Genomic DNA, 13,662 nt, shown 5'->3' on the forward strand with positions numbered 1-13,662 from the left:
ACAGGCTCTCTGGAACTTGACGTCTAAAAATAACCTCAGTTTCTGCAGGAGTGACAGACCTGTAGGAAGATAAGAGGCGCAAGGACAACAGTCAGTCTAATCATTTCTCCAGTTGATGTTGGTGCTAAACGTTGGTTTGTAACCTCATAGCATTTTTGAAAATTGCTTACATATGTTAGCATTGTCATTGTAAGCAACAATGCACCATATTTTTGGTATTTCTTTATTTCTGAATGGATTCCATAGTATGCACAATACAGAGCTGATGTTTACCACAGTGTTATTAGGAATAAATACAGACTTTATTGCCTGGAAAGTGAAATGTTTAATCCCATCAGCTATACCCGCCCTTTCTCCCTAGTCTCTCCAGCCCTCCCTGTTGATCTTTATGTCTGTTTTTTATCAGATTTCCCCCTCAGTGCAGTAAATCAGTCCCTCCTCTTCTTGACTTACATAGGTTTGAAGGAAAAGCACTTAAGCAGATGCAAAAACTATGTCGGGGCATGTTTTGGAGGTAGCTTCTGGCTCTTGTATTAATTTACCTTCCAAGTAAATGTGAAACCATGTGCAGAAGCAGGTGCACAGCCAGGAGCTCGCTCTCCCTGGGCTCTGACATCACATTTTAAAGTCAAATCAAAGTACTGTTGCAGCATTATGCCTTTTTGTTTCAGGACATTGTGAAACCACATGCAACCGGCTTATTCGTTGTTGGTGGGAAACGTCTTGGTTTTCTGTGGTTTTAGAACAATTGCCAAGAACAAACAGAACAGAAATTCACCCAAAGTCCCCGTCGTGTGGATACGAGCCCACAATAAACATTGTAATCTTGATTCATAAGCATAGAAATAACTCATATGGAGCTACAACTTAAGATTTATGAGCCAATGAAGGTCTCCCCCTCCTCTTCTTCTTTTTTATTATTTTAACTAAGCAGGATGACACCGACAACCAAGTGCACTGAGCATGAAATCAAAAAATCTATTTGTACAGTTTGTGAGGCTGAAACACAACTATCCTCTTTAATTTCCTCAGAGAATCACAGACTGTCTGAGTTTGGACTCACACACCATCACAGAAGGTTTTTAATATGTCTGCGATTTCTAATAATACGTGTCACGATGTGAGCACCTCGTCACCGCCTCGCTCCTTCTGTCGCTGTGTAAATTCTTTGCCTCATCTTCACTTTGTTGAGGGCGGCTCAAGCTTTCTGCATCTGTAGGGTCGCAACTGTGAATCGTGTTTTAAAGCTCTTCAGGTTTAAACGTTCGCCGATCTCTACCTGTGATTATTGTAGTTTCATAGTGTGTATTACTAGCTCGATGTGTGTGTGCGTGTGTGTGTGTGTGTGTGTGTGAGCTCAGCAGTTCTGCTCCTCCTTCCAATGGCTTTTTTTCTCTCTGTCTCTCTGCATGCTGATGCAGATCACCTCCGAGTCGTTTGAGGAGCTCGAGTGGAGAAGGATTAGAGCCATTTATCCTGCACAACGGCATCACACATCCAGGAGCAATGCAGGTACAACGGCAACATGTTTTGCTTTATGAGTTAGTAGACCGGCATGCAGAATGATTCTTTATTATAATACTTCTGCATGTGCATGTGTACCTATAGTACCTCATCACTAGCAAAAAGATGTAACAATTTCATTTTCATTTTAGTGAGTGAAAGAAGTATTATCCTCGGACATACTTTATTCTGAAAGTAGTAGAAACGTACTGAGTCAAAAGCATTCAAAATGTATCTTACGGTTAAGCACAAAGGTATTTACAGATAAATTTAAATGAACTTTTGATTCATTTGGTGACTGATTGTCAGGTATTTAGGTCACACAGCTATCATGTCACTGTGCATCCAAATCTCATCAGATTGTTGAATGTGTAAAAGTAGCATCCACGATTTCTGTTTTGCAAAACTGTGCTTGAAGAAACAACCAATGTTGCCAGATACGACGTTATGTAATATTTTGTTTTAGGATTTGTGCGTGAGTGTGTGCGTGCGTGCGTTTGAAGCTCTAAGCGGTGACATATGTGATGATCGGTGGAAGGAGGGTCGCCCGCAGCGCTCGTGATGACTTAGATGATCACAGGGAGCATCTCAATACTCTGTGAATGGTTTCAGTCCTCCGAACGATGCAGCAACACATCACCGTCGCTCTCATTTATCAGAAATTATAAACAGGTCACAGGTAATTCAATCAGTTTGACTCTCCATCATTTGCTTAATACACGGTATTATTGTGTGTGTGAGTGTGTGTGTGTAGAATATGAGTCCGTGGGTTCTTTTGGAGGGTTCGTCGAGTCTCACTGAATGAACTAAGACAAGTCGTCTTTCACTTCACAGTAGAGGGCAATTCTGATCTTTTATTGATGCGGTTCTACGGAGTGTGAATTATTCAGCGACGTTCTCCACGTTGTGCATGCTTCGGCATTCGTTCACGCCGCTCATACGTTCCGGGGACCTGGAGGGGGACAGAGGAGCCCCCCCAGATAGCAGCCGTGTCTATTTTCTCTTCAACATTGCACCCGATTAAATCACACGCAAGTCAGAGACTTTGCAGGGACAAAGAGGGAATGAAGAAAATCTTTTAAAGCAACAAAAGGAGGAAAGAAGCCCTCAGAAAGGCTGAACATATAATAGTGCCATACCACAGCACATGTGAGTCATCACATGTATGGAAGTGAAGAACAACGGCGCCTGAGAAAACAAAGCAATAAAAAAGAAAAGAAGAATTAACAAATAGTTTCACAGTTATTATCCTTGTGTTGTTAAACGGTAGGTTGGGCAATTAGATTCAGCAATAAAAAAGCTCTATTAACACTAAAATATTATCAGAATGTAGAAAAGCTGAGCATGAGCATCATGGGGGAGATGAGAAGAACAATGTTATGTGGTGGTTAAGATAACTGCACACAAGAGAGCTTGCATGTCCCTATTCTCATAAGTGCTCACGGTTAAAGGATATTAGATTATTTTTTTAAGTTCTTTTCCTTCTTCTGGAAACTAAACCTATTTAAAACGCCTTGAATGAATAATGCACAAGAAAAGCTGGAACTACATAAATAAATCCTTTTCCTTACGCAATGTTAAAGTATACTTGGCATAAATTCTGCATGTAGGTGCAAACGGTCTGAGGGATTTATGAGTCGCCTTTAATCACATAAACATAATCACCTTTTCTCTTCTCAGCCGTATTTATTTGTCAACCTCTTTATCCGTGCTCACAGACTGGTTGGGTGTCTGTAAGTCACTTGTGCATCACATGAGCTTTGCTGAAGTACGTTTCACCAACATTTATCAAATCAACCCTCATGTCAAACTGCCATATTACTACAAATAGGGATCTTGCCCTGAAAGGCATTAATTGGATGTTATATTAGAGGAGCATGTCTATTTTAGGGTCTCTGTGAAACATTGCCTTTTCAGGCATGTAATATGGTTTTAACAAGGTTGGCTCCTGTGACGATGTGTGATGTATTTTTCTTTAGCTGCGTTCTGTGTCCCATTTTGAGTCACCGTAGCTTGTTTTCTTCTTCTCGCTGTGTTCACCTGGGGGACTTTTAAAAAGGGCAGAAGCACCTCGAGGTCCGTCTTGTGTCTTTTCTCTCTCTCTCTCTGAGGGCCGCTCGTTTTCCGTCTCCCTCAGGCGGATGGAAAGGCCGCGGATGGCGGCATGCTGCCCGATGCCAACGGGACGGATCCCAACCCGGGCGGGAAGGCCGACGGCTCCAAGTGGGAGAGACCGCGGCTCACGCGTAAATCTCTGATGAAGTGCTGTCTCGTCAAGTGGATAATTGCCAGCACCACGCAACAAGGGCCAGGTACAGGCACATCAAATGCACACCGCCATGACAACAAGCAAACAACAACAATACAGAATATTGTGAATATGCATAATTGTGTTTGACAGCAGGGGGAGTGGGACTAGAATAAAACAACAGCTTTCAATCTCCTGCACTACAGAATACTTTCATTTTAAAGCACATGTCCACAGTATGTTTTACAGTATATCTACAGTCCAATTTGTACGGAATAAGAGCCGTCCCTTAGTCCACTGCAACCGTGACGTACTTCAGATGATCGGATCACCAGATATGTGAAGATCATGCAGACGGACTGACAGAGATCCCTCGCTTTATGGTCAGAAGATGAGCACATTGTCTTCCACTGGCTGCCTCTGAATGCCCGCTTTCCTGGGTTTATCTAAATTATTGACATTGTCCCTCCGTGCAGGAAAACTGTGTGTGTGCTCCTCACCAACAGGACGGACCATGTCTGCGTTCGGTCGGAATAACATCTCCCAATCCCCTTATTTTAACCAATATATATAAAATGTGTTTTTGCCCCATACTTTAGTACGCCTGGGGGTTCAGATGTAATGATGAAAAGACAAAATGTCTCCTCTGCAGAGTCCAGATAGGATCAGCTGTTGTCGTTTACTGCTTCTCTCTGCCAACAGACAGACGTCACGTCCCTCGGACAGAACGTTGATGAAAATAATAACAGCACAAATTCTCTGACGGCTGACAAACCATCAATTCACACATTCACACAGGCAAATTATACAATTTTAATTCAACATTGTACTCAACTGCTAATTTAGACTCAAGCAAGGAAACTACCTTGACCTTTAAGTCTTTGCAGTCGGAATGTAGTGAAATGTTGTTAGCAATTCTTCATTATTCTCACTCCTTTTGTATTTTCAGGGTCAATATTTGAAAAGGTAATATTTGTTGAGGCTTTAAGCTGATATTTCCCAAATGTATAATGACTTGATCTCCCTCTAGTGGTGTATAAACCTTTCAGCTCCTGAGTGTTTCCTGCAGCTGCTCTTAGAACACCAAAAAGTGATCTGCAATCACTCATATTCCTGTGCATCCCATGCAGAACACATTTCCTCTATTACCTATATTAAAATGTGGAACTGCTGTTCAATAATGAAAGTGATGGCGGGTTGCACTTACCTCATCATTGTTTCTGTAGTTAGGAAAATGAGAATAGCACAGTCATCAGATGAAATTGGACTTCAGTGCTATAAAATCTGAAACCCAAACATTTCGTCTTTCAGTCAAATCAAATATAATACGTTTGGAAACTCTAGTTTGATGATGCAATTTTAAACAGTCAAATGACAAGCGGGTGGAATCCGCTTTTTGCACAATGCCAGTTGTGTATGGCGCCTCTACAGAAAGGTCATTTCTTGCCAAAAATAAGATGCCTAAAAATCAATGAAACAGCTGAAAGCATGCACTAAGAAAAAGGCTTAGAGGGAGCGTGAAGCCCAAGGTGTTTAATTGTTTGACGAGAACCCGTGTGATGGTTTTTGATAAATGGCCTGAGGCTCGGTGCTGTAATGTTGCTCTCACTGCAGTCATTAAAAGCTGACGGATGGTTGCAATGTCTGCATCTATGCATTCTTTAGCCACCTCACTCTTGTCTGTATTTAAGAGAACAGGGATAGATCAGCACTTAGAGTGCATTAAACAGTATAATGTTGCATTATTTTCATTGCAGGCAAACATGAGCTCATACATCTTGCATGTTCTTTAATGGCCGAGTGTGTTTCTGTCTGTTGAGGTCGACATGAGATCAGAAACACTGCAAAAGGTAACTGCTTGCAGCATTTTATTGGCCCGGTTGTCATCCATCACCTCTGATCTGACATGTCACATTGTGAGTCATCTATGACAAAGACTTATGTTATTAGGTTATTTCAGGTTTTCCGGTGCAAGACTGGTGCCCTTCCTGTTAGCGAACCTTGTGCTCTGATAAAGTTAAACCTTGGACTGGGATGGCAGTACCAGTACGTCGAAAACACAAAACCAACTTAGTATGTTGTTAGTTTACCATTTAAAGTATGTGATGGAAAACCATCCTTCAAAACAGCTCCACAAGAGTGTTAAACTCTTTTTGTAGAGAATAAACAGAGCGACTAGCAAATTATATTCAAATGATTCAAACTGACATTAAAATCCTTCAGTGGAATCTGAAATGTAAAATTACATCCACACCATGTTATTTATTTTTGGAGTTTTGTATCTTTGGAGAGGCCCCCAGTTCATTACTTATTATTATTATTATTATTACAGGAAGAACACATGTACATAATCCCTGCCGGCCATCAAAATGCTTTTCTGGCCCACTTTCTCTCCCCCTTCTAAGACCAGTATTTTATCTCTTAACAATTGATTTGCCCTCCACCCCCTCTTTGTACTTTAACCGAGTCCATTATGTTGTGCAGAGTCATCACCGGTGAACCGTCCTCCTATTCTTCTCCCCTCTCATGGTCCTCGGTGTCATCACAAAAACACTCGCTTCCTAACAACAACAAAAAGTGAAAAAGTACTTTTGCACCACCAACGCACTGCACGTGCGTCCTGCTGAGCCGTTAACAGAAGCCACGCGGGAGGCGTGCGGCTCGCCTTCGGACCTCAGCAATAAATTGCTTAAAAGTTTATTATCTTTAATGTCGTAAACAGAGTCCCGTTTTTACACTGGCAGCAGTCGCAGCGTATTTTTATCCGCCCTGAGTTAATCCCACTGAGTTATCGACGTGTGTGTGTGTGTGTGTGTGTGTGTGTGTGTGTGTGTGTGTGTGTGTGTGTGTGTGTGTGTGTGTGTGTGTGTGTGTGTGGCTGAACAACGCAGTGGACACGAGCAGCGCCACGCAGGGCAGGGCAGACTCCCTCATTCTAAGTGCTGTTCGTATCCCAGCCATCAGCGGATGTGGATCGATGCCTGTTTTTTTTTTTTTTACAGCTTTGCATCCCCGAAATGACTGAGCAAATAAAAGGCCGCTCGGACTGTCAATCAGAGAGTGTTGGTAAAGAAATTCCTTCAGTAACCAACCTGAGCACTCACACGTGTGCACACAGCCCAGGACGGGGTGAGAGGGGAAGGAAAGTTGAGGGAGTTGTGGGGGAGATCCTAAAATGAACCCGCCGGGAGGTGAAATGCCGGCGAGCAGTGGCCGAGAGGGAGAAAGTGGAGAAAGCTCGGGATCATTTTCGGAGGATTGAGGTTCTCTAAATTTTCCGTTTGTGTACGCGTGGTGGACTTTTTTATCTGGTTTTCTTTAAAGAGGATGCTCTGCGGGCAATCGCTGCCGTCTAAATGGTCAGTGGTTTCATTTAGGTGCATAGAACTGCTGATGCCTGATAAAACACTTATGAATAAGTACGTGGCAGGAGGAAGTTAACGTTAGGATTTTTAAAAGAGGCTTTTTGCGCAGGAGATACCTAATGCAAGGAAACAATGGAGGTGGATGGCATGGAAGTATTTGCCATTGCTGTTGTTGTTGCAATGTTTGTTGTCGTGCTCAAACAATTTGGGGTTTGGGAGCCTTTGTCACTTGAAGGTAAGATGTAACAATGTTTGTCTGCTTAAATGTTGTCTTCGATGTTTTGTGTAGTAATGAAAATATGTTGTTGGCCGTAAACGTGGCGCTTGAATGATCTATAAATGCAGTTTCACGAGCAGAATCTGTTACCTTTCTTAATATTAAATTACATTTTTTCATTTGCATATAAACCTAGAAATAGTTTTTGGTTGCTGTAGTTGTTCCTTGAATGTTGTTTAAATATAATTTATCTTTTAATAACCTGGTTTGTTGGTAACCTGAAGTCTACAAACCAAATATCTAACAGTTTTCCCTTCTTCCCCTCTCATTCCTTCATCACCATCTCTTCCTGGTCTATTTCAACTTCCCATTCGTGCGTTGGCTGTAATGAAGATGGTGAGTACTTCTCGGTGGTCTTTCTCAAGTATTATGCTTAATTTCATCCTAGTCGTCTCTGTAAACGTCTAAAATCAGCTTTAACATTGCATGGTTTTATTAATGTGTATTTTAATTCCTTATACAGTAATCGTTCTCTCTTCTTGGTTTAGACCAATTTGCAAAAAAATGTGACTTTACACTTTTTGGGGATGGAAATTATGATCATTTGTGACACCGATGAATTTTTTGTTTCTTGCCATAGGGAGAACTGTTGAAGTGAATCAAAAGGGTCTTTCCTCCTTTAACATCCTGCTCTTAGCGACCTATAGTGTAAATCAGCTTATTTACACGTGCACATAACTTGTTTAATCTTTCCCTGTCTCGTCTTCATTTAGTTAATGCTTTTAATTCTTCTTACCCCCTTTTATCTCTCACCCATTTCCTTGTCTCACGTTTCCCACTTCAAACTCTTATTTATATTCTCTTTGTATAAAGATGGTGAGCATTTTGAGTTTTGTGCTGTATATTATTTTGCCTCCCACCTATTTATGGTTTTCTAGTATTTTCAACTCCCACCTTCCACTTTTTTTCCCTTTCTTGTCTTGCCTCTATTCCTTTCCACTTTTATTCCTCCCCCTCTTTCCCATCACATCCCTGTTTCCTTGCCTCCGCTTACCGCCGACAGACAGCTGTGACGGCGAGTTTGAACTCTCAATGGTGCGTCACCAACCGGAGGGTCTGGATCAGCTCCAGGCCCAGACGCAGTTCACCAGGAAGGAGCTCCAGTCGCTTTACAGAGGCTTCAAAAATGTATGAAAACAATCGGTGCACTTTCATCCCAATGACAGGGTTAAAGACAACTTTCTGCCACAATTAATAAATCCTACCCACACAGTCTGATGCGTATGGGTGTGTGTGAGTGTGTTAAGGCGTCACCGGTTGACGGCTGAAAAAAGAGGATATCTGTAGATTTGTTGTGTCTTGATTCAAGTTTTGACCGACAGCTTTGGACCAAAAGTGCTGCTGTAGAGCATGTTTTTTTTATGAGCAGGTGTCTTATATTACTTCTATCTTTATGTTGTTCTAATACTTGTAAAAAGATGCTAATGCACAAACGCTACCAGCGTGATAGGGCTACAGATTTTTGCAGACCGCAGAGGCAGCTAATGCATGCAAAGTGCCATTAAACAGTAGAAGAAGAAGAAGAAGAGTGTGAACAGTGGCCTCCAAACTAGATTATGAAAAATAACAATAATTGCAATGTACACAGGTTGCCTTGCTCTTTGTTGCATGTTGCTCTCTTTATTGAAATCTGCCACAAAGGACTTTTTCTCTGTTCTTGTTGTTCTATTGTACAACTTTATTGTCTGTGTACTACTTGCGTTTCCCGTTAGTTCAAGGTGTACCCATGTGCAATACGGCTTTTTATTACATTACTACATCGTCAGAGCAATAATTTACCATTCATGAATCTTTTGAGTATCCTTCTCCTATTTGCCCTCTAGTGGCCATTAACCTGCACTTATGGAATGATGTAAATGTTTTTTTCTCCTAATAGGAATGTCCCAGTGGGCTAGTGGATGAGGAAACTTTCAAGACCATTTACTCACAGTTCTTCCCTCAAGGAGGTAAAGTATGTAATTAAGAAACTGGTTTCATATGCGCATATAGAAGACAGTCTTGCCTGACTCAACCTGCACCATTGAGATAACCAAAATGAAATGGATAAAGTTTTTCATGTGTATTACATATTCATTACATGTTATCAGATGCAACCACGTATGCACACTTCTTGTTCAACGCATTTGACATGGACAGAAATGGCTCCATCCGGTTTGAGGTGAGTTCACTGTCGACTTTGTGCTATAATTATTAGATATTGCGCACAAAAGGAGAGCTAATAATGACATTTCTAAATTCTTTTTTCAGGACTTTGTGATAGGATTATCTGTGTTGCTTCGAGGCTCCGTTACAGAGAAACTTCGATGGGCATTCAACCTTTACGACATCAATAAAGACGGCCTCATTACTAAAGAGGTACAGTCAATAAACCATATTCTTGAGTAATCCTACCGAACGGGGCAGTTGTTCTGTATGTCTCTCTGCTTTCCTGCAGGAAATGATGTCAATAATGACGTCCATTTATGACATGATGGGCAGGTATACCTTACCCAGTGTACGGGACGACTCTCCCTATGAGCATGTGGAGAGATTCTTCCAGGTAATTCATCTGTGAAATCACCACTTAACCAAAAAAAACATAATCCCTGGCCTCTAAATCGAATGAAAATGAATTATTAGATCTGGCTTACCAGAGCCTCAGTGTGTCAGTGTGTACTCTTGTGTTTTAGACCCTGGTCATTCTATCTCAGAGAAATAGATAGAAATCTCCCGTAAAAGCAAAATGTCAGAATCAAAATCCATCTTGTCTGACATTTTTCCAGAAAATGGATCGAAACAGAGATGGAGTGGTGACTATTGATGAATTCATAGAAACCTGCCAAAAGGTAATCCGATCATCAAACTGAACTGAAACACAATTCCCTGAGTCCATGCATCTTTTCTCTTGCATCTTCTTTCTGCTCTTTACAGGATGAAAATATAATGGCTTCCATGCAGCTCTTTGAAAACGTCATCTAGTTTCTGTAGAGGGACGTGGATCAGTATTCCTGCAGAGTGCTCACAGCTGCAGGCCTCTCGCCCCGAAATCCATCTTGACAAAGCGAATTGGTCGTGCAACGCATTTTGCATTTCAATACAACTTGGTGAACACCATTGCTTTTCCTGTTGAACTGTTCCATGCCGAGAAATGCAAAGAATTCCCCGGATCACTCAAAGAAGAAATTATTCTTTGCATGACAATTTTGTTTGTTTTCTGCACAGGATGAAACCAGTTGAGCATGATCGCTTGCCCGTCATCTAAAAGCATGTGATGCAAACCACGTTCACAAACAAGGGTTTTATCGTTAAACACTTACTTTGTTACTGTATTATACGGTATAGAAAAGAATCAGATGTTTGTGTAGCCATGATTCCTCTGTGATCGTCTACTGAAATAAATACATACCGTCACACATGCTGATAACTCTACTCTCTTCTCTTTTTGTACTACTCAGAAGGTTAGGAATTGTTAAGAGCAGTGAGATGTCCAAAAATGAAATAAAGAATGAACCCTAAAATGTACCCAAGGCAAACATCAAATGGGATTTTAAGTAACAGTACAGCTGCAATCTGGTCATAACACAAAAACACAAATTAATATGGGACACTACATGCGTACATTGACTATGTGCTAAGGCTTTGTATGAGGGATCCTGAACAAACCGACACTTGTCCAAAGTCTGCCCTCAAGCAGATCCTCCAGACCCAAAACGATAAGCAGAAATAGCTCTTTGGTTTCCTCCCAAAGGATTTCCCCGAATTAGAACCATTTTGTCCAGTCTTGTTTCTGTGAACAACCGTTCCTCATGTTTTCCATCCTGTAGGCTCCCACACTCTTTTGGAGCGTCACAGTTTTAATATGTCATTTAGGATCATTAAAGGTCAAAATAGTTAAGAGGTCAGCTGTCACTGACTGCTTTGCTTGTTTTAAAGTGACCAACTTTATTGTCGTTCTGCATGATGAATACTTCTATTCACACCAGTACTTGAATATCTGGGTAAAATATCTTTAACATCTTGTTTCACATCGAGAGAAAGTACAGAACCAAATGTTGTATCATATTTCTCATATGACAGTGAAGGATCCGTATGAGGTTTCAACCATCTATTAATTGTTAAATAATTGTAAATAAGACAAAGGTCCCACTGTATTTTTGTTGTTGTTGTTCTCTCTATTTGAGTTTTACGGTGAACCTCAGAAAGAGAAAAACAACAGTGTAAATTATTCAGTGTCTTATAATTCTGGCAGATGTGGTTTATTGTCCCATGGGCCAATCTTCCGGCCAACTCTGGGTATTGAGGCACAAGTTAGAGTGAATCACCACTGAGCATCGTCCTCATGTCGGCATAAACATGTTAGCTTTCAATGAATTTAGGAAGGAAGCACAGGATGCCGACTTGTGATAAAAAATAACTAGCGCATGCAGACATTTCTAAATTTGTTTTCGCTCCAGCCTGCATGATGGGAATAATGGGAGAAAACTGGGTGTCACAACTGTATGTGAAACGCTGCTGTCAGCCAAAGTCATTCAACCTGTATTGTATTATTGATCTTGAACCAATGGCGAAGCAGGGTTTGTTTTGGGGAGGGGCGGGCGAATGGACGTTGGTGTAGCAGTGACGCTGATACCAAAATGCTGCTCTTCTGTAATCTAAGTTTCGAAAAAGGACTGCCGCTCCAGCATAACCACCTCTCACTGTGACCGACCAGAAAGGTAAAAAACACATGTAACTAATGCTCTTTAGTTTCATGTAATCCATTTGTTATAGTTATTAGATAGTAGATAGTATTGACACACTTTGTATTGTACACATGCATTTCAGAAACACATCCACGCCTCTTTAATATGTTTTATAACAACATTTGGAAATGTGCATTGCGTACCTGTGCCGGGAATGGAGGGGGGGAACGAACACATCATGAAAGAGAGAAATCCACATCACACACATAATGGCCAGCTAATCCCCGTGTGGATGGTTCTGGATGCCTGTTGTGTTCGTGCTGCTAAGCATGTGACGCTGGATGTCAGCAGTGGGCGAAATCAAAAGCGCCAATGGCAGCTGGAACTACAGACAACAGACTTTACAAACCTCTCCGTCTTTGTCGCTCCAAAAAAAACCAAGAAACAATGAACATGCGTTGCAAAAATGCAAAGCTTTTGATGGCACAGGTGTGTTTTTGCAGAGGAAAGATCTCCAGTGATGACCGGCCCTCAGAGGCTGCTCTGCCTGTGGGTTTGGCTGCTGCTCGTGGCAGCTCTGTGCCCAGGTGCAGACGGTAAGCGAGGAGGCTTCTTCAAGGGTAAAAAAAAAGACGACAAAGATGGCAAAGATGGCAAAGATGGCAAAGATGGCAAGGCACCTTCCCCTCCGGGCCGAGGCCTCTCCAAGCAGGGCCTGAAGTGGGCTGGAGCTGCAGCAGCGGCCGGCATGCTGGGGGGCTCTGGCACCGGGCTGGGGCTCTTGGGGAAGTCAAAGCACAGATCTGGGAGTCACCACGGCCACAAGGCGGCTTCCTCTGAGAAAGATCAGCGGCTTCACCACAACGAAAGCCAAAGACCTCCCAACCAGTCGCCGTGGAGAGCCTTCGTAAAGGCGGCCGCTCCCACGACCAGCGTCGTCCTCACGCTGGGACACGCGGTGTCTTTCCTCGTAGCCGCCTGGATAGGAGACATTTAACACGTCTGGTCGCTGGAGAAACAAGTCGGTCGTTGAATCAAATGAAATAAAAGCTGCTTTGAACCAATTATGCTTCTTGTACTTTGTTTAATTTAGGTTGGATGGTAATTATGGTAGAATGACTTTGTGAAAAAAGTGTAGGGTCCAGTATTTACTGAGACTTTAGCAGCCTCATTCTTTAATTTAAATATACATTTCAACCAATTTTGATTTACATTAATAAGGAACTTGAGCTGGGCATCAACATATGGAATGCAACTCATTTTTGTACGTTTTCAATTTAATAACTTGCTTTGCAAAACAGTCTGTAAATAAAACTGAATGTCTTTTAATACCAATTTCTAATATTATAATTAGAAAAAGGCCAATTCTCACATTTGATGAATCAAATTTGGGGATTAATTACACGTTTACTTTAAAGATACTTGTAATTAGCAAATCATTTTGGCAATTTTGACCTTTTAACAAAATATACCTTTTAAAGACATATTTACACATAATTGAAGGTTCTATAATTCAGAAATGTGTCAGAAACTGAATATATGCCTGTCAAAACAAAAATAACTACTGAATTGGAAACATAAAACTACTGAATTGGAAACATAAATCTT

The 13,662-nt window shown here is 41.5% G+C and overlaps 1 protein-coding gene and 1 non-coding gene across 3 annotated transcripts; both read left to right on the forward strand.

Annotated features, from left to right (window-relative positions):
- Positions 1-1,122: 1,122 nt before the first annotated feature.
- LOC120832282 (calsenilin) lies at positions 1,123-10,790 on the forward strand. Of its 2 annotated transcripts, XM_078087861.1 has the most exons (10): positions 1,123-1,255; positions 1,422-1,512; positions 3,641-3,815; positions 8,397-8,521; positions 9,270-9,339; positions 9,481-9,551; positions 9,641-9,748; positions 9,828-9,932; positions 10,156-10,218; positions 10,304-10,790. In XM_078087861.1, the coding sequence occupies exons 2-10, from the start codon at positions 1,507-1,509 to the stop codon at positions 10,349-10,351; spliced, it is 771 nt and encodes a 256-aa protein (XP_077943987.1). In that variant the 5' UTR covers positions 1,123-1,255; positions 1,422-1,506; the 3' UTR covers positions 10,352-10,790. The 2 variants fall into 2 exon arrangements, with proteins under 2 accessions (XP_077943987.1, XP_077943986.1); XM_078087860.1 differs by lacking the exons at positions 1,123-1,255; positions 1,422-1,512; positions 3,641-3,815 and adding an exon at positions 6,614-7,729.
- A 1,154-nt stretch (positions 10,791-11,944) lies between these two features.
- LOC120832297 (uncharacterized) lies at positions 11,945-13,118 on the forward strand. Its single transcript, XR_013452489.1, has 2 exons — positions 11,945-12,087; positions 12,558-13,118. It is a non-coding gene; the product is annotated as an uncharacterized LOC120832297 (transcript).
- The last annotated feature ends 544 nt before the right edge of the window (positions 13,119-13,662 follow it).

This window comes from Gasterosteus aculeatus, chromosome 14 (genome assembly GCF_964276395.1).
Source record: "Gasterosteus aculeatus chromosome 14, fGasAcu3.hap1.1, whole genome shotgun sequence".
Taxonomy (NCBI): domain Eukaryota; kingdom Metazoa; phylum Chordata; class Actinopteri; order Perciformes; family Gasterosteidae; genus Gasterosteus; species Gasterosteus aculeatus.

Bases quoted from the DNA above. Each gene is read 5' to 3' on its own strand.
- LOC120832282 (XM_078087861.1), top strand. The intron at 9,933-10,155 runs GTAATTCATCTG...ACATTTTTCCAG, and splicing joins ATGTGGAGAGATTCTTCCAG to AAAATGGATCGAAACAGAGA. The intron at 10,219-10,303 runs GTAATCCGATCA...TGCTCTTTACAG, and splicing joins TCATAGAAACCTGCCAAAAG to GATGAAAATATAATGGCTTC.